At 49.1% G+C, this 20,098-nt stretch overlaps 1 protein-coding gene across 2 annotated transcripts; it reads left to right on the top strand.

Annotated features, from left to right (window-relative positions):
- Positions 1–70: 70 nt before the first annotated feature.
- On the top strand, positions 71–18,348 carry KLHL36 (kelch like family member 36). Of its 2 annotated transcripts, XM_085071439.1 has the most exons (5): positions 71–327; positions 4,283–4,356; positions 7,969–9,042; positions 9,941–10,098; positions 16,337–18,348. In XM_085071439.1, the coding sequence occupies exons 2-5, from the start codon at positions 4,297–4,299 to the stop codon at positions 16,890–16,892; spliced, it is 1,848 nt and encodes a 615-aa protein (XP_084927565.1). In that variant the 5' UTR covers positions 71–327; positions 4,283–4,296; the 3' UTR covers positions 16,893–18,348. The 2 variants fall into 2 exon arrangements, with proteins under 2 accessions (XP_084927565.1, XP_084927566.1); XM_085071440.1 differs by lacking the exon at positions 71–327 and having other exon boundaries at positions 3,592–4,356.
- The last annotated feature ends 1,750 nt before the right edge of the window (positions 18,349–20,098 follow it).

The raw sequence follows: 20,098 nt of genomic DNA, 5'->3' as shown, positions 1-20,098 counted from the left end.
CCGCCGCCGCCGCCGCCAATGGCTCTGCTGGGCCTGCCCCTGCCCCGGCCCCTCCCGGCGAGCGCGGGGGGACCGCGGTGATGCAATAGCCCGGGCACGGGGGCGCGGGGGCCGCGGGGCTCGGCCCGGCCCGGCGCGGCGCGCAGCCGCCGCGGGGATGCTTTGGGCGGCCGCCGCTGTTTGGGCAGCCCCCCGATGCTTTGGCAGCCCCTGAGGACCGGAGGGAGCGAGGAGGCGGAGGCGGCGGCCGGGATGGAGCAGCCGCCGGTGGCGCGGCGGGGCTGGGAGCCGAGCCGGGAGCACGGGAGGTAGCGCGGAGCGGAGCAGGTGAGCGGGGGGCGAGGGGCAGCGGGGATGGGGGCCCCGGGCCGGGCTGGGCAGGGGAGCAGCGGGGACCGCCGGGCCGAGCATCCCCAGCATCGCCCGCAGCGGGGAACCATCCCGGCCGCATCCCTGCGAGCGGCCCCGGCCTCGATCGGCCCTCTGGGGTGACTTTGGGGGGTGACAGCCGCTCCTGGCTCAGGTGTGTCAGTGTGTCAGTGTGCCCAGTGTGTGTATCTGTCCGTGTGTCCGTGTATCTGTCCGTGTGTCCGTGTGTCTGTCCGTGCCTGTGTGCGAGTGTCTCGCCCCGTTCCAATGCAGCGATCTCCCCCTGCCGGGCTCCCAGCGCTGCCCAGCTGCATTCCCGCATCTCTGCGAGTCACTGCGCTCCTGGGAGACGCGGGCTGGCAGGCAACCGCGCTTCAGTCCCGCAGAAATAGAGACAGCTCTCTGCTTTGCAGAACTCGGCTGGAAGTAAACAGGACCAGGTGATGTCGTGCCCAAGGGCTGGAGTTTTGCAAACCAGTCCTTAGGCATTTTGGTGGGTTTCTACCCTAAACCCCCGGGGCTGGATTTGCAATTTAATAAAAACTACATTCCGTGATCAAAAGCATCACATTTTGTTTCTTTTAAAGTTTGCAGGGGATGATCATTGTTTGCTTCCCATCAGTGTTGTCCCTGTGAAGGCTGAGCTGTAGGAACCTCATTGCCACTCAGTCACAGAGTGGTGTCAGCCATCCCGAGGGACAAGATCTCCATGGCCAGCCCTGACTGCCAGGGACCCTTTAGTGCCACCAGCCCTGCCCTCAGCTGCTTCCAGCTCCATCCCAGGCCCTGCATGACGTGAGGCTCCCGGAGCTCCGGGGCTCAAACACAGCTATTGCTGCAGTGCATCTCTGAGTCGATGAGGTCATAGGGAACAGGGAAATATTTCTGAAGTCAGTGCAAGTGTAGGACACTGAATCACACTCGGTATCTGTAGGCTGCAGGCTCTAGATGATAATATAATCACACGTTAGTAGTTCTGGATTTATATTGATTTTCTTTTGGAATTGCTTTTAGGAGCACTTTCATTTTTCAAAAGCCTTTATGCTGACCATTATCTGCTCATAAACGTTTTTTTTTGTAGTCTGCATGTCTCATCCATTGGCACTTGCTGCTTTTTAAACCTGTAACACTGCTGGCTGTCCTTGTCCTTGGACCTTCAATTCCTGCTCCTCAGCTCCTGGTGTTTCTTAGGGCAGAGATGGGTGACTCCAATGTCATTCCTGTTAGGAGAAGAGAACCTCATCCTTGCAGTCCCTGTGACCCTGTGGCTGGAGCGTTTGAATTCTATTAATCAGGGACTTCATGCCTCACACTTTGCAGTGCCAAAATGCACATCTTCCTTGTGGGACCAATCCTTTTCTCTTTGTTTCTCTTCCTTGTCTTTCACACTTTTTCATGTTTTTTTTTTTTTTTTAACGCATGGAGGGATAAGTATTGTGCTCAGTTTGATCAGGCTGTTGCTGGAGTGAGGAAATTACCTACTTTTCTGACTTTGGTGAGCTCTGATTTGCATTTCTGATATGGCAATTCTGAGACCTTCAAAATGAGAGTCTTTTCATCCTGTCACTGGCCTGGCAGAAATACCTGTCATTGTCACAGGAGCCCTTGGAGAGGAAGCACCAGAGAAAGTGAGGACTTGAGGACCTCCTCGAAAAAACATCTCCAGCAGACATGAAGTCCTGGGAATCTGGACTGACCTTCAGCTGTTTAGACTGTACCCTGAAGCTCAGGAAGGATCTGAGAATACTTGGAGGGAGCTGAGCAAACAGGATGGCTCTGCACAGCCATGGCCCCCAGGAGCATTATCTTTATCCTGAAACTCACCCCTGCAAATGCCTTGTTCTGGGGCTTTTTGCCATCTCCTCCTCTTTTTGCTTCTTTTCTGATCTTTCTACGTGTCTGTCCCCAGTCCTGCTTCTCCATCCCTGTCTTTTCTGTGCAGGAGCAGAGAAATTAATGGAGAGGACAATGCTCTCTTTCAGGAGGAGGCTGCTCTGAGTTTTCAGGTCACAGTTAGCATTGAGGTTGTCAATTTACAGATCACAATCAGCATTGGGACTGGCAGCAAAGTGGGATTTTACTCAATAAAGTCAAGGGACTTTATTGGGGTCCTCATGATCACAAAGGCTACAGGAGAGACCAAAGCTGGCAAAACCACTTCCCATCTCCAGACTCAATAATCAATAGATGAGTTGAAGCCCATCATCCCCTCTGGTTTCCTGGGGTGTCCAAGGAACTGGCTGGAGGCTGCTGCCCCAGCACTGGAGCTGTCACCTGCCCTGGAGGGTGGCTGAGGCCGGGTCAGGTGGAGGTGCTGGCCCCAGGCACACTCCCCTGGTGTCACACACCGTGCACATCACCCTCTGCCAGCCACAGCAGCCCTGTCACCACCTGGGACACGTGTCCAAGCTGGGCTGTCCTTGGGGAGAGCAGACAGAGCCTGGAGAGACACACAGAGCCTCCTGCTGTCCTGGTGATAACTTCTACAGGACATCCAGGAGCACTGGGTTAGCAAAGGGCTTTTTCCCCTGCAGTGTTGTCTGCACTGAAACTGGCCCCGGTGGGTCTGCATTCAGCCTGTGCTTCTGACTTCACCCCTGAGGCAGGGAACCTTCAGCCTGCTGCTCACCGAGAGGGTTTGGCTAATTTTAAGCCTGCTGGGCCATAATGAATGAGGGAAAGCCCCACAGCAGCACGTGCTGCTGGGGAGGTGCATTTTCGAGGTCAGGGAGTGCCCTGCCAGGTAAGCAAGAGGAGATGGTGATGAGGTTTCTCACCGTGCCTCCCACATGTGCTGCACAGTTTCTCACCGCTGTACAAACACACCGTGCTCCCTGCAGCAAATGCCCCTGCCACTGCCACCCATGTCTGCCGTGCCTCAGGGCCTGCCAGCAGCACCCCTGACCGGGTAGGAACAGCTCCGAGGGGTCCATCCGTGCATCCCCGGCCCGGAGCAGGGAAGAGGGAGCAGGGAACGGCCGGAGCTCCAGGGATGTGCTGTCCGTGCATTCCCAGCCCCGGGCAGGGAGCAACCCCGAGCTCTCGGGATGTGCTGTCCGTGCATCTCCGGCCCGGAGCAGGGAAGAGGGAGCAGGGAACAGCCCGGAGGTCCCGGGATGTGCGATCGGTGTATCCCCAGCCGAGGACAGGGAACAGCCCGGAGCTCCCGGGATCTGCTATCCATGCATCTCCAGCCCAGGCAAGGAACTACCCGGAGCTCCCGGGATGTGCTGTCCGTGCATCTCTGGCCCGGAGCAGGGAACAGCCCAGAGCTCCCGGGATGTCCTGTCCGTGCATCCCCGTCCAGGAGCGGGGAACAGCCCGGAGCTCCCGGGATGTGCTACTCCTGCATCCCCGGCCCGGGGCGCGTTCTCTCCGGGGGATGCCCGCCCTGCCCCGCCCCGCCCCGGTGCCGCCCCCGCTCCTCCCGGCCCCGTTGCCGTCCCTCCCCGCTCGGTCCCGCCCCGCCGGCATTTCCTGCCCCGGGCGCGGGGCGAGGGGCGGCTGCAGCTCGGTTACCGCCTCCGCCTGAAGGAATTTGTCAGCGCTTTGTTTTCCCCGCTTTTTTCCGCCCGGATTTTCCCCCCCCGGCCGATGTGTCCGCCGCAGCTTGGCCGGAGCCGCTCGGTCAGCGCGGCCGGGGGGCTCCGGCCAGCCCCGGGCAGCGCTCGGCGCTCCCCCGGCAGCCAGCGATGCCAGCGCCGGGCTGGGCTGTGCCCGCAGCACCCCCGACTTGTTGACACAACAGCCCTTTGACAACACCGGGCAGCGGCGCCGAGAAGGGGAAAACAATATTTTTGAGGCCGGCCGTTTCCGCGGTGCAGCTCTGCGGTGCCTGTTCGGAGCGAGATGCGGGCGGGCGGGCAGGAGGGGCTGGCGAGCTGCTGAACATCTTGCTGTGCCTTTGTTGCAGAAGTGCTGCGGATCATGGAGGGAACCCGGCAGAGCAGGATCTGCCGCCCGCACAAGATAAGTGAATCCTCAAAGGTTCGTACGGTTTGTGTCGCCTACCCCAAAAAATCCCGCTGCAGGAACAAGGAGGGTGGGGGTAGAGAGGCTCCTTTGGATGGACTTTTTGGGGGAATGGGAATATTCTGAGCTTTTAAAAAGAGGTATGGAAATGGTGGTTTACCTGCTCAAGTATTTTTGGTAGAAGTTGCTGCCTAGTGATTAAGGAAAAAAAAAAAAAGAAAAAGCAGCAGCAAATGGGTATCTGCTCGTCGTGACTCATAACTTAGAAACCCACATCATTGCAGCACAGTAGTTTCTCTAGAACAAAAATTCAGTCATTAAATGTGATGTGTTTATGTTTTGTACTGATCCAGCTCATAAAATCCAAGCTCGTTACAGAAACAAAGCTGAGGTTACTCTTTAGATTCAGTCTTGGTTTTCTCCAAGATGGGAGTCTTGGTCCTGCAAACTGTGGTTAGCCCAGTGAACTCAGAGAATCTGAGTTGCTTTCTGAGGCTTCTGGTTAGTTTTCTTTGTATCAAATCTCTGGCTGCACAAATACATTGTTTTTATTTGTGAATTCACGGAAATCCAGTTTAGCAAGCTCTTCATGCAGGTCTTTAGGATGATTTATAAGATGTTAATATCAGCTGTAATTATTATGTTCATTGTTTCAAAACAGTGCAAGTTGCTTTTGTGTTTTAGTTACAAGAACTGCAGAACAGGTACCTTGTACTACCCAAAAAATGCTGGAAAAGAGAAACTTTTCAGTGCCTTCATCTTACCAAACTTGAATGAGCCAGATCTCATTTTCTTTTGCACCACTGATGAGCAGCAGTGCTGCATGAACAATCTGAGAGAAATTAGATCTTTGAATCCAAGAGAAGCTGAAATTCTGCTCTAACACAATTGACGAAAGATAAATAGGACTAATTTTTAAATGCATCCCTACCAACATAATCTTTCCCTCAGTGCTGATCCTGTCTGCCACTTAAATGGTTTAGTCTGCATGTAATGATAATTCATCACATTAAAAATTAATTAACTTGACAGCATTGTTTTATATGCTTGCTTAGACAGCAGCTGTCACTATCTGTTAAACTTAGAATCACTGGATAATGCTAAGGCTGTTCTACAGAATATAAATAGCTTGAGAAAGACGTTGAAGTTCAGTATAAAATTAGTCTGGGTTTTGAAATGTGCAGCTCTCAGCTCCTGTATCTTGCTCCCTGAGCAAATGAACTTGCCGAGTGGCTGAAATACGTTGATGTATTCCGAGTGCCTCCAGTGCTGTGTGGAATGGTTTCATGCCTGGTTCCTGGAGGAGCAGCAGCTCCACATGGCAACAAGGATTTCAGGAGAGCGAGTTGTCAGGCGTATTTGCAGGCAGGATTATGCTGCTGACTCAACATCCAGCTCAGCACACAGGGATCTCTGGCAAATCTTATATTCCGCTGTAATCTTGTTATGCGTGATGGTGGCATTAGAGAATATTAGAGAGAAATGATCAGCCAGTTTCCAGGGATGAGAGGGAGTATGGTTTGGTTCAATCCAAGGATTTGGTTCAATCCTATCCCCTGTGAGTCAGATTAGGGAGAAGGTGCTGCAAGTTGGTACTTCTTGTCTGTTCATCTACTACCATCAGCTGTCCTTGATTATAGCTGCCTCGAAAGTGTGGTTTGTCCTTTGCCATATTTATTCTTCTCCCCATTTCTTCCACCCCCTGGTTTCTGCTTAGGCTCCTGTATATCAGCTTTTCCCAACTGCAGGAAAACAGAGGTAAAAAGCTTTACAGTTCTTAAACCCTGTTTTTTGGGGGTTTTTTTCTGTTACAGATCTCTGGCAGTTTTATTCCTCAGTGGAAGCTGCTTTGTTGTCTATGCCATAGATCCCTTTTTAAGTTGAGAGGTGTGAGGAGTATAAGGCAAATTAAAGAGTTTTGACCCAGAAACCCTGTAATTATTGAAGCCTCTGCCCTTAAACTGGTTTAACTCTGCACACTTGAGTGTTCAGAGTTATTCCAGCAGCAGGATTTTTGGCAGCTTGGGCTCCATTGTTTAGGAAAGAACATAAGGAAATAAAGAGAATCTGCTGGGATGTCATGCTGAGAGCACCACATTTGGTTGTTAATTTGGGTCTCAAAAAACCCCCTGGCTCTCAGACTCAAACCTTTTCCACCCAGGTGGGCAGACAGGGTCTCACTGTGGTCTAACCAAACCAGGAATTGCTCTCCAGACAGCTGAGATCATGTGCTCTCTGCTTGGGAAGCCAGGAGAGCCACAGATAATTAGGATTTCTAGGAGAAACAACAGTTTGCTGGTGAAGGGAAGGGGGAATGCCTGGGAGGTGTGAAGAGACCTTCAGGTCACCTGTGTGACTGTGTGACCTTTCCAGGTGTCACCTCTGGGACTGCAGCCTGAGGGTTTAGGACTGGGCAAGACCCAGACAGCCAGGACTGTTCAGAGCTGACTTGTGTAGGATACAAGGATGTGCTTCCATTCCACCCCTTCTCCTTCTCTTACAAGTTCTTACAGGCTCTGCCTGGTTTGGATTTGGTAATTAAAGTATTTGGTATTTGCATTTACCTTAACCTGGCTTTTATTAAGAAACATCACCAGGGAACTGACTGTGCCATCACACATTGAATATCAAGTGGTCCTAAAACTTCACTTGATATGCTGGGCTGACCAGCACCTTCAATTCGTGTTCTGCAGGACATTTGAGGGGCAACAAAATGTTTTCATTTTGGTTTCATCTGGTTCATGAGTCTGTGAGAAAAGAGGCAAATGCTGGTCGCCTCAAAAGCTTGGTGACATGTCCAGAGCTGGTGGTTAGAATGTGAGGACCAGAGGGATCCCAGAAGGGCACTTAATGGATGTGTCCTGAGGGCATTTTCCCTTTTCTCTGAAAGAAAAATATCTGGTTGTATTCATGAAAACAAAACCTACCTCAGCTTCTGGAAGCAAGCAGAAGCCTTGTGGGAATCAGTTATCCACATGAGTGGCTTTGCACATAAATAAACAGCTATTACTTCTGAGTGCAGTGTGTGTGCCTGGAATAATGTGGAAAGAAAAAGAGGGATTTTACCCTAACAAGCTTAGAAATGCAGAGTTCTGGAAAGATTTAAGAGGAGGTAGCTGTCAAGCAAGCACTAACCCAAACAATACATGGGCTGAATGAAAATTCAGAGTGCTGCTGCATGTGTGTCTCCCACTCCAAATGCTCTGTGAGTAGCTTAGCTGGGAGAACTCTGTAAGGAGTCATTTGGGGGACAAAGAAGAAAGGAAATGTCAGCAAGATGTCTCCGAGACAATGAGTGGAAGAGTTTCAGAAAATCGTGCCTGTATAACTCATCAGGGAGGAGGTTTCAATGCAGCATTGTGGCAGAGGGAGGAGTAATTATAAAAAAAGAGGAGTAGGAAGCATTAAAAGTCTCCCTGGGCCTTTCAAAGGGGAGGTGAGCAGCTCAGGCTCATACCGTGTCACTTGCCAACTCTTTCATGTCAGAATTTATTATAAATGCAAATGTGCAACACAAAAAAAGCTGTCTCTGCCTTATGCATGACTACATTTAGTGGGAAAACACATTTCCCACTGAAATGGATCTCGGTGCAGTACCACCTGCCTGATGCTGTTTGTGTTTGCCAGGTGTACAGGTGGGATGACCACTCCAGCCTGGTCCTGCAGAGCCTGAACGAGCAGAGGCACCGCGGCCTCTTCTGCGACATCGTGCTGGTGGTGGATGAGCAGAGGGTCCCTGCCCACCGCAACCTCCTCGCCGTCTGCAGCGACTACTTCAACTCCATGTTCACCATCGGCATGAGGGAGGCCCACCAGAAGGAGGTGGAGCTTTTTGGAGCATCCTACATCGGTCTCAAGGCCGTGGTGGATTTCCTGTACGGCAGTGAGCTGTCTCTGGATGGAGGGAATATTGACTACGTGCTCGAGACAGCCCACCTGCTGCAGATCTGGAAGGTGGTGGACTTCTGCTGCGAGTACCTGGAGAACGAAGTCAGCGAGGAGAACTACCTGTACCTGCAAGAGTTGGCCTCCATCTACAACCTGAAGCGCCTTGACTCCTACATCGACTCCTTCATCCTGCAGAACTTCGGCACGCTGTCCTTCACCCCGGACTTCCTGCAGAACATTTCCCTGCAGAAGCTGTGCCAGTACCTGGACAGCAGCGACGTGCAGCAGGAGTGTGAGCACGACCTGCTGCAGGCCGCCCTGCAGTGGCTCACGCAGTACCCGGAGCGGGAGAACGAGGCTTACCAGGTGCTGGACAACATCCACTTCCCCCTGATCCCCAAGAGTGACCTCCTGCACCGAGTGAAGCCCGCTGTGTGCTCGCTGCTGCCCAAGGAGGCTAACTGCGAGGGGTTCATCGAGGAGGCGGTGAACTACCACAACAACGTGACGGCGCAGCCGGTGCTGCAGACCAAGCGCACGGCGCTGCGCACCTGCGAGGAGCGGCTGCTCTTCGTGGGCGGGGAGGTGTCGGAGCGCTGCCTGGAGCTCTGTGATGACACCTGCTTCCTGGACACCAGGAAGGGACAGTGGGTGGCAGAAACCCCTCTGCCGGCCCGGCGGAGTCACCACTGTGTCGCGGTGTTGGGAGGATTCATCTTCATAGCCGGGGGCAGCTTTTCACGGGACAATGGAGGGGATGCAGCGTCAAATCTCCTATATAGGTATGATCCCCGCTGTAACCAGTGGATAAAGGTGAGACTTAAGCTGTATTATTTCTCTGTTCAAAGTCCTTTATGTTTTTAGAGTGTTTTCTCCTTTTCTGGTGGAAGGACAGGGCTTGGTGGAATAGTCAACATGGCAGCACTTCCGAATGGAAAGTCAAGTTAGTTTAGTTGAAAAAGCACTAACTTGAGTCCTTTGTGGGAATGCTTAAGTTACACAAACAGCAAAAGATTTCGGGGCACATATTCAGTTTCTTTTGGGATTTGGGCATCTTATCTGGGAAATTCCTGATCAGCATCCACCTGTAACTCTTTAGATTACTTCTGGGAATAGTGCTGGAGGTGATTGCTTGGTCACTTAGAGGGGATTGCTTGGTTCATCTTTCTAAAGCAGCAGTACCTATAAATTAAAAATGGGTGCAATGTAAAAAGAAAATGTCTCTGACATTTGCCAAATATCTCTGTGCTAAATGTCCCTTGGAACAAGCTCTTCACTGCCAGTCCTGCCACAAGACCCTGTGGCCATCTGGGCTCCTTAATGAACCACTGGTTCTTAGATGAACCACTTAGGGTTCCCATATGAAGCAATCCTGATTTCTCTGGGAATCAGTCATCCTGGATGGTTCAGCTGGGGGTTTCAGTGATTCCAGTGTATGTTCCTTGCAGAGTTTGGGAAGGAGATCCATGTAACACAAACATCTGTAGAGTAACCTGTCTCTGAGGTGTTTCCTGTTGTCCCCTTGCTTGAAAATGGATGCTGCTGCAGAAAACCAGAAATGTTTTATGAATACAATGGTCAAAACTAGTATCTCTCCTTACCAAATAAAGGGGAAGAAGCAACTGCCCCATCCTCAGACATGAACCTTAAGAACCTTAAGTCCCTTGATTACCAGACACTGGGAGATGTCAGCAGTTATTTTCTTTGCCAGGTTGCCTCCATGAGACAGCGACGAGTAGATTTCTACCTGGGAGCAATCACTGACATGCTGGTGGCTGTTGGTGGCAGGAATGAAAACGGGGCACTGTCTTCAGTTGAGACCTACAGCCCTCAGAAGGACTCCTGGACATACATAGCAGGACTGCCCAGGTAACAGAGCTGTTTGGGAAGCTCCCCTGTGTCTGAGGAATGGTGCCAAGGGGAGCTTGTGTGACTTTGGCTGGTGAATGGGAGCCCTGGAAGGGAGGGAAGGGGATGTAAAACCAAGGTGGCATCAGCCATAACAAACCATAGGAGCATTTGGGATCTGAGCAGGCAGTGTGCCTTGTGCCAGTGAGGTTTTCATTTTCATCCCAAGGTACAGCTGAAGGATCTGATCATTTCATTCTACTGTTCTTAAAAAGCTTTTCCTGAGGTCACTTGGAGCTGAATATTTTCAGAGGCACTCTTCACATCTTGACCAAGGGAGTTTATAATTTCTTTGGCCCTACTTTGTCACCTTGGTGTGATGATTTTCCTTGTAGGGTGTTTCTCTGTGTTTGGCTCAGGCTGGCTGTCACAGCTAAACATTTACCTGCATTGGAAATAGAGAACCCTGGCAATGGGAGCTCTCTCTCTCTCTGAGTTAAAACTTGGCTGTTCTGCTTTTGAGAGGTTGAAGCCCTGCAGCTCTTGTGGTAACAGACAGGACATTGCTGTGTCTGAATCAACATCAGAGCAGGGACTGTGTAAGGACAGCATGACAGCACTCCATCTGCAAACAGTGACTCAGATTAGTGATGTTGCACATTTTGGGGAATCACAGAGACGTTGGCTGTATGGATGGTGTTTCCATGATGTCTGAAACCTCATTTTCCCAGCTTTCATTTTTCATTTTTCTCATTTTCCCAGTGGCATCACAAACCACGTCCCTGCAGTTTGGTTCGAGAGTTCAGGGTTTGTCCCTGCTCCCTGAGCTGCAGAGCTGCAGAGCCAGAGGCAGCCAGTGAAGGCACAGAAGCCTGTTGCCCTGTTCTATTTTGGGCAGGTGCTGCAATGCGAGGCTGATCCAGGCTAACAGCTGGGCTTGAGTGCTCTTCACAAGCAGGATGCTTTTTATTTCTGCTCACATAGGCAGATCCAGCAGCTGGGGCTAAACACCACAGTGCTTCCTGGGAAGATGTGTAGGAGAGAATCTTCAGGTCTTAAATCCTTCTGTTAGCTGGGGTCACCTGTGAGATGTATCCTGTGTGGATATGTTTACTCATAAATGATCCTGGGGAAACCTGCACTGTTGGTTTAATCCACCCAGACTGTCTGAAAAGGGGTGTTTTTCTGCATATTCCAACTGCTACCTGTGTGCTGGCTTTGGGAATTCTGCAGCTGCAGCATTTAAAGTGAACTTTGACTTGGGGGGGTTAATTTTTTATTAGATTGCCTGGCTGGTCTGGCTGGGCAAGGTGAAAATTCCCCTTAGGGACAGACCCCTCTTACACTGCAGGGACTTGGATAAGTTATTCCTGCACCCAAATAAATGATTCTGCATCCTCTCTTCCTGTTGCTCTGTCCTTGTGTCAGCCCAGATGTGTGCTGAACTAGACAGTTTCCCACTTTTCCAAGTAGCTGCTGTCTTGTACATTGATAATCTTTAGACAGATCTTGACAGACTCTTGGCACCTTTGGATTTTCTGTCTTTTCAGCCTTTTTTTTTCCATTTGGTGCTGGGCAGTGAGTTGTTTGCATGTTTCTGCACAGAAGGAATAAAGCGAAAAGAACTTTATGCAGGTTGCGAAAGGCAAAACTCAGAGGTGAGCAACAGGAACCTTTCTGACACATTCACTGCCCTAGCTGGGTGAGCAGTGGCTCTGGCAGATTTGGGGCTGCTGGGAGGTGGCAGAGGAGGCACCAAGATGATCAGAGGGATGGAGCAGCTCTCCTATGAGAGAAGGCTGAGACAATTGGGATTGCTCAGTCTGGAAAAGAGAAGCTTCAGGGTCACCTAATTGTGGCCTTCTAGTAGCTGAAGGGAGCCCAGAGGAAAGGAGAGAGACTCTGTACAACTCTGGAGTGACAGGACAAGGGGAATGGCTTCACAGGGGCAGAGGGCAGGGTTAGATCAGATATTAGAAAAAAAAATTCTTTGCTGTGAGATGGTGAGGCCCTGGTACAGGTTGCCCAGAGAAGCTGTGGCTGCTCCATTTCCATGAGTCTGACTTGCTGACAGTGGAGGAAGGATGAGAGAGGATTCTGTGATCCATTGAAGACTGAAAGCATTCTTTTAGTCTAGCTTTTAGAGCTAGCTACAGTTCCTGCTGCCTACTCCAGTCTTCCCTTCAGTGCACCCTGTTTTCCTCCTCATTCCATGCTTTTGTTCCTCAAACAGATTTTAAGCTCCTGTTTCGCTCCAATAACATCTCCCCCAGCCCTATTCTAGCAGCAAGACTTTTCATGTAGGAGAAACCAGAAGCTCCAGTCCTCTGTTCCTGACTGCCTGATCAGGCGATGTATCCCAAACAAAACTGCCTATTTTCTGGTGTTTTTCTCTCTTCTTCCCTCCAAAGAGAACCTGTGCAGGGGTTTTGGTTCTCTTGGGTGCATGACCACCAGGAGCAGGCTCTGTGCTGCACCTCTGGGGCCATTCCTGACTGCTCCAAGCCAGCAACTGCCTGGAATCCTGTTCCCTGGAGTGAGAGGCACGTGTTGAGGTCATTCTGGGGTGTGGGCTTGTGTCGTCTGACTTGAGCTCTGTGGGACGGGACTCTGAGAAGTTGTTTGTTAAAGCTTCTACTCAGAACATCCAGAAAATGGGGTTTTTTGCTTCCCAAGGGTTCTAGCTTGCCACGTGTGTGGAGATTTGCAGGGGAAAGGCAGTGGTTGTGTCCTTGAACACACATGCCAGCACCAAATCCCATGTCCACGTCACTGTTTGCAGTCACGCTCCTCTAAGGAAGAGCTTTACAAGCTCTTTTTTATCTCCTCTTACCCCAGTCTCCTTCCCACCCTATATGGTCAAAACAACATGTTGTTTTCCCTAAGCACTCTCTTGGAAGGAGCTGAGCTGTTTTGACTGAGCTAATGCTGTCTTGCTGGAGAAGAAAACAGCCTCTCGGGGCAAATGCTTAACGGGGAAACCTTCAGCCAAGTTGTCTAAAGGGTGGACCTGGTCCAAGTGTGCTACAAGGGAATTCATCTTGCCTGATGCTCATTAGGGTCCTTGGTTGTGGGATAACTTTCCCTTTCTTCAGAGAGGTCCTGTATTTTTTCCCCTTTTTCCCAGGCTGTCTGGGAGCAGTTTCTGTCATAGTTTCTAGCCCGGCAGGGAGCAGCGGTGCCTGACGAGCTTGGCAGAGCAGGAGGTGGAGCAAGCAGTGTGTTCTCATCTTGAACAGACCATGAAAAGGTCTGCTGCAGACAGCAGCGAAATTAATTGAGTGGCCCTAGGTTAAAGTTTGGCAGAGCAACTGAAAGCTGCTGTGTGAGGAGCTGTGTTGGAACAGGTTGGGGAGTGATGGTATCTGCTCTGCCGGTTGGGTCATGAACGATCTCGCAGGGCTACAACAGGTGGACAGCGAGATTCAGAGCAACCACAGCTCACCTGGACTTTGGTTGGTGTAGGGGATTCCCAAAGCTTTATTGACTCAGGTGTTCTTCTGGCTCAGACAGTAAATGGTAGATTTTCTAGCTTTTGAATGGTGCTACTGGGTCAGGAACTAATTTTTCAGCACCGTATCTGGGTTAAGGCATTCAAAATCGGCACCAGGCTCCAGCAGATGTTAAAATCAAATCTCTCTCTTAATGCCTCTGCTTTTTTCTGGCCACTCTTGCAGATAACACTGCCAAAGCACTCAATGCTTTCTGTCAGAGGATGTCTGGACCCACTGTATTGATGTGCCTGTTCTGTTGCCCATTTAGAAATGCCCCTCTCTCAATCACAGGGCTGGTAGAAGGGATTTGTATTGATTGGTTTCAGTGCATGCATCTATTTCATGCAGTTCTTCTGAAAGTGACACTATTTAGGATGAGCTTTCAGAAGTCAGGCAAAGTGAAACACCTCTGGTGCATTTCAGAGGGTAATTGTCCTATACTGGGCAATAACAACATTGATGGTCGATTTGGTGCTTCAGATCTGATTGTTTCTGTCAAACCACTCTCGTAGCTGTTGCTGGACACAGCCATGGACTGAGGCAAAAGAACAGCACCAGTGCTTTCTCTGCAGCTGCCTCTGCTGGGCTGCATGCCTGTGCTTGAGAGACAATGGCTCTTGCTTCCTTACCTGGACAGAATTCCAGAAAACATTTAACCTACTTCTCCAAAGGCCACTCAAGTTTTTCTTAACTTAGAGTCATTTTTTCCCCAGTAATGCTGGGCTGTAGGGTGGATTCCATTGTCCTCCTTGTGACTCCTTGAAACTCCCTGTTCCAGCACAGCCTCCAGGGAGCTGTGCTGTTACATGTGGGTTTAAATTCTGCTGCAGTTTGAAATGAACTGAACTCAAGCTGTCCATCCCATCCCCAGAATGACCATATTTAAGACCCATTCCTGTGTATGTAGAGAAACACGGGCTCTGACAACCAGCCCAGGAGCCACTGGAGATGCACATTCAAAATCCTTGTCTGGAAGAGACCTCAAGCAAGGTGGAGCAGCATCTCTGGGCATTTTATCTGCCATGATGTGTCTGCCAGGGGTGAAGGCTGAGGGCATGTGCTCACATCCAACAGAAGCACTGAGCGTGAATTAACTGCTTCCATCATGAGATAGACTGAGAGCTGTGGAAATTCTGAGCTGCCTTCTTGGATAAAGTCCATAACTACCCCTAAGTCCTGTCTTTTTTTCTTCCTGTCATTTCCCTGAAAGGCTAAGAAGCAGAACAGCTGTGAAGTCACCTCTGCAAGATCTCCAGGACTGGTGCTCCAGCTGAACAGACTGTCCTGGTCACTCAGCACTGTCAGCCCAAGCGTGTCAGGGATTTTTCTGTTTCTTGTAGCAGGAACCTATTAAAATATCTGATTCAGACAGGGATCAGAGGTTTCGGTAGGCAGCTAGAACAATAACCAGCTTTCAGCTTGTCTCAGAAGTGTTGTGCTTTCAGGGTAAATATGGGGTTTCTTTTCCAGTCCATCTTTTCCCTTGGCACAGAGGTCCTGGCACTCAGGTGTGTGGAAGACCAATACCATTTGTGTGGCTCGGAGAAACCATTACCCTGCGAAATAAAAACAGCTCAAGGTTCTCTGCACACAGAGTTCCAGCGTGTTCAGGCATGGTTCAAAGGCTAAGGCAGTGCTAACAGAGCTTTGTCTGCCGTGGAGGTTGCATTGTCTCCAGTGCCTGACTACAAAGGATGGTGGTAGAGGCTCGTGAGTGCAGTGTGATGAGTCCATTGCTCTGTGCCCTCTGGGTGTTGAATCGTTTGGGCTCCTTGTGAGAGCCAATTTGCAGTGGCTGGTGCTGCATCTTTTGATACCTCAACTCCCCAAAAAGAGGAAAAAAAAAGACGTGCAGGAAGGATATGTTCAAAGCAGCTGATGCTGCTCATCACCTTGGCTGTCCACTTCTGAGAGCTCAAAGGGGTTTGGTCAGGAATAGCCCAGTGTGAAGTTAAGAACAGCCTGGAGATTTAGGTTTATAGAGGCTTTATTTCAGATGATCAAAGGGGGTTTCTCTCTGCCCTGTGGAAGCAGTGTGTGTGGTGTGGCTTCTACCATCTCATTTTCTCTTACTTCAGACATGATCTGTGATGGACTGGGGTCTGGTGCCTTGTCTTGGGGTGACCAAAGGAGTTCCCACCTGTAGGGCACTGGTGGCAGAGCAGACATGGCTCATGAAAAGGACACTGCCTGTGTCGTGACTGCAAATAAACCAGGCTGGGAATGCCCATGGGTAAGAAATGTGACTCATGATCCTGAAGCTGTGCAAGAGAAAGGCAGCAGCAGTTTTCTTGGTTTCTCTTGGTTGATCCCGACTGGTAAATCTGAGAGGTGACATGATTATTTCCCCTTTCTGTCACAGAAACCCTTACTGAGATGTGGATTTTTTCCCTCTCTGTCCCTCTCAGACTGATCCAAGCGTAGCACTGCAGCAGGAAAATGGGAGTGAAGGTCATGCCAGTAGAGCAGGATGGGTTATTTCTGTTGCGTGACACACTCTAGAGGATGCATTAAAAAGTGCTTGTCATACCTTAGTGCTCTGTAGTGACCAGCTATGGAAAGGATGATTTAAAAGTGGTTGTCAGACCATGACACTGCAGCGCAGGGTGAGGCCATGTGAATGAGAGGAGTTACTGGGTAACCACAGGATCAGGGATTCTTCTGCCTTTAGTTACTGTTTATTTGCTTCTTTAGCAGCAATCCCTGCAGAATGCTTGTGTACCTTGATAAAATCCATAAGGACTGTTCCTGTTTGCCTGCCCCAGGTTTACCTACGGCCACGCTGGAACAGTCTACAAGGAATTCGTGTACATCTCGGGAGGCCACGATTACCAGATCGGCCCCTACAGAAAGAACCTGCTGTGCTACGACTACCGCACGGATGTGTGGGAGGAGAAGAGGCCCATGATCACTGCCAGGGGGTGGCACAGCATGTGCACCTTGCAGGACAACATCTACTCCATCGGCGGCAGCGATGACAACATCGAAACCATGGCTCGCTTTGACATCCTCAGCGTGGAGTCCTACAGCCCCCAGTGCAACCAGTGGACCAGAGTGGCTCCTCTGCTGCAGGCCAACAGCGAGTCGGGCGTGGCAGTTTGGGAAGGCAAGATTTACATCCTCGGGGGCTACAGCTGGGAGGAAGCTGTCTTCTCCAAAACGGTCCAGGTCTATGATAAGGAGAAAAATAAGTGGTGCAAAGGGACGGACTTGCCCAAAGCGATTGCCGGAGTGTCCGCATGTGTCTGCGCGCTGAAACCCAAAACAGAGGAGAAAAAGAAAAAGACAAAAACAAAAAAACATCAAGATCGAGGAAGATGACCACTCCTGGATAGCACCCTTGGATGGTGGACTCCAAAAGGACCTTGTATTTAGACATTTCTATCTAACCTTCATTCTTTTTCTTTTTAAACGGGGTGGGGGGCATCTTCTGAAGCCTCAGAAAATGTACACTTGAATGTGGTTTTTGGATTAAACTCATGTTTAAGGTAAAAACAACAAAAGAAACCAAAAACTCCCCCTGTTGCCATACAAAGGGTGATGTGGCCAGAGAGGTTCTGCTGCTCTCCTGAAAGTTAAGGCTTAGGCTTTTCCTTCTGTGGTTCACGGCATTTCCACATACATCGTATTATATCGACGTTTTAAGGAAGTTTTTAAAAACAACTTTTATACTTTTTTATACCACATTTTGCAAACTCAGTCTCTCGTTTGCCATGTGTTACGTTATTGACTCTAGAAGCTGCTGCTCTGTGCTTGTGACCCTGATGTTGGCATCAGGAACTCCTCGTTTGATGCTCTTTGGGCTCTGCGGCTCGGCCAGGACGCGGTGCAGCTGTAGGAGCAGCACTGGCATTCCCAGCATTGTCAGGCAGTCAGCTGGAATTGGGATTGTTGTCACAATTCCAACTTCCCCAGAGCCCAGCTCACCAGACATGCTCATAAACACGCTTTATTTCAGTGACTGGTGATCTGCTGTGTGGATTTCAAGGGCTTTGGTTTAAAGTTCAGCTGTTGAGCATTGCTGTTATTTTTTCCTCAGTCCTCTCCCATCTCCCTTTCCATGTATTTCAGATTTGCCTTTTCTTCCATCTGGTGTATGTGCAGGTGATATCCTGCTACCCTCATTCTTTTGTCTTTTTTTTTTTTTTTTCCTGTAACTACTTACCTCAATAATTGGAAAACACTAAGAAAACATTTTTGCACTTAATTTCATTTGAAACTCTAGTAAATCTAAGATCTACTACAAGCACACATGTGTATTGAAAGAGGTAACTGGATAAATTTCTGGTGTGCAAGGAGGTTATAGGTTGTTTCTTCAGTGCTAAGAAAACTAGATGGAATTAATTTTCTGAAACTCCTTGAGGTTTTTTTTTTTTTTTTTTTAATTTTAAAAAACCCCTTGGGAGTTGGTCTTTCATTTGCATTAATGGATTTATTTTAAAGCCTTTGTATACTGCATGAGGTAATGGTTATTGTTTTTTAGCCTAAAAAGAAAACAAAACCAAAAAACCCAAATCAAACATTTTGGTTATGACAAACTCATTGACAAGTTGTTTGGGTTGTTTTTTTTTTTTTAATATCTGAAATCCTTGCTATGTTGACTGACAACTACTTAACTTTTTGGGGACATTTTCATGTGTAAGTATAGAACAAAAATTTCAAAGACTTGCTTTGTTTCTGTTACTGGGTTGCTTGTTACTATATCCCTTCTTTTAACGTGTTTATGTATTACATTAATGTCTGGGAACAATAAATCCAGTTTAGAATATTCTATTCATCACTGTCTGACTTGTGTATTGATTTCACTGAGCTTTTCCTTTTTGATTAATTGGAAAAAAATAATCCTGTCATCATTTTGAAGTGGAGTTGATAATGGTGGAAATACTTTAATAGGAAGGTAAATTTAACGGTATAAAGTAGAAATAGAACTTATTTGACTAATTCATCTTTTCTGCATTGAATCATTCATTGCCTTTCTGCTGCAGACAGTCAGAAGAGACAAGGGGGAATGGCTCCGCACCGACAGAGGGCAGGGTGAGATGCGATATTGGGAAGGAATTGTTCCCTGGGAGGGTAGGGAGACACCGGTTGCCCAGAGCTGCGGCTGCCACACCCCTGGGAGTGTCCAAGGCCAGGTTGGTCGGGGCTGGGAGCACCCTGGGCCAGTGGAAGGTGTCCCTGCCCATGGCAGGAGGTGGAACATGATGAGCTTTAAGATCTCTTCAACCCAAACCATTGTGTGATTCTATGAAATTCCTTTTCACCTTTTTGAGCTCTGATAAAGGACCCAATCCACTTTGTAGAGTGGTTTCAAAGACAGTATTTAATGGGGTGTAGCTCAACAGTTATGATTTCTTAACTTCATTCTTAAATGAGGTTAAACTTCATTTCATTGACAAAAGACAGCTTCAGTGCTCATCAAAGCAAGCCTTGTTTCCCCTGGTCTGTGTGTTGTCTCTCCAGAGGCGGTGAGTGAATGTGGGACATCTGTGTCATTAGAGGTCACTGGGCGATGGTACCTGTTGTTGCCAGAAGCATTTTTCCGTTATTAAAGGAACAAGCGATCCCTATTTGCATCTCCAAGGCCATGGCAGGGAGCACTGCCAAAGGCACAGTCTGGCAGAGTGCCCCTGGATTTGGGATGCTGTGGATCCAAACATGGCTTATCATCCCTCGGGAAGCATTAGCAGATAGCAAGGAGCAAGATCACTGCTGCTCCCGAGTGCTGCAGGGCTTTGGGGAATTGGTGTGCTGGAATCTCTGAAATATGAAAGGGAGAATATGTGTAACAAGAATGAATTGCTGCTCTGGTTTTTGAGGTCTGAACAGTGCTCTTAGTGAGTAATTAGGGTCGGTAGAAGAAAGGTGTATCGTCCTGGTTCAGCCTGGCTCCTGAACCTGCACACCCCACCGCCTTCATCCCTCAGCTTTGTGAAGCATTCTGCTCTTGCCAGGAAGCACAGCTCTTTCTTCCTGCCCCAGGGAAAAATAACTACTGCTCTGCTTCGTTTTTAAAAAGGCTTCCATTGCCAAATTCTGAGGAAAGCTCGTTTTACCTGAAACAAAGCAGCTACCAAAACCCTCAGGTTTGCTCTTCCCACACTTCCATGCCTGTATCGTGGCATCGGCATGTCAAGGAGCTGCTGCCTGTAACTCTGACATCAGATAACAAATCCCTCGAGGTACCCTGAGGAAAAATTATACCCTGGTGTGAGATGCACTTGTTTTGAAGGTTTGAGAAAGAAGATGGAAATATTTTTGTTCTCCAGTTGAAATCTTAAATTGAGAAAAATGTGCTGGTGTCTTTCTGTGTTAAGAGATCAGGCTGCTTTCAGTGCTTTCTTCCAAAGACTGCTGACTTTCCATGTGCTGTTTAGGATTCCAGATTCTTGCGTGACAGCAAAAAAGGGGTCGTGTGCCTAGGGAATGTAAAGAAATAATTTAACCTTCAGTACTCCTTCTGAGAGCAATTTAACTTGCAGAAGACAAGCCCAGATTTGCATTGTGATTCTTCCCTTGCTGATATG

Source organism: Lichenostomus cassidix, chromosome 11 (genome assembly GCF_008360975.1).
Source record: "Lichenostomus cassidix isolate B80296 chromosome 11, HeHo_3.0, whole genome shotgun sequence".
Lineage (NCBI taxonomy): Eukaryota > Metazoa > Chordata > Aves > Passeriformes > Meliphagidae > Lichenostomus > Lichenostomus cassidix.
Note: the sequence above shows the minus strand (reverse complement) of the source record. Positions and strands in the feature narration are given on the sequence as shown.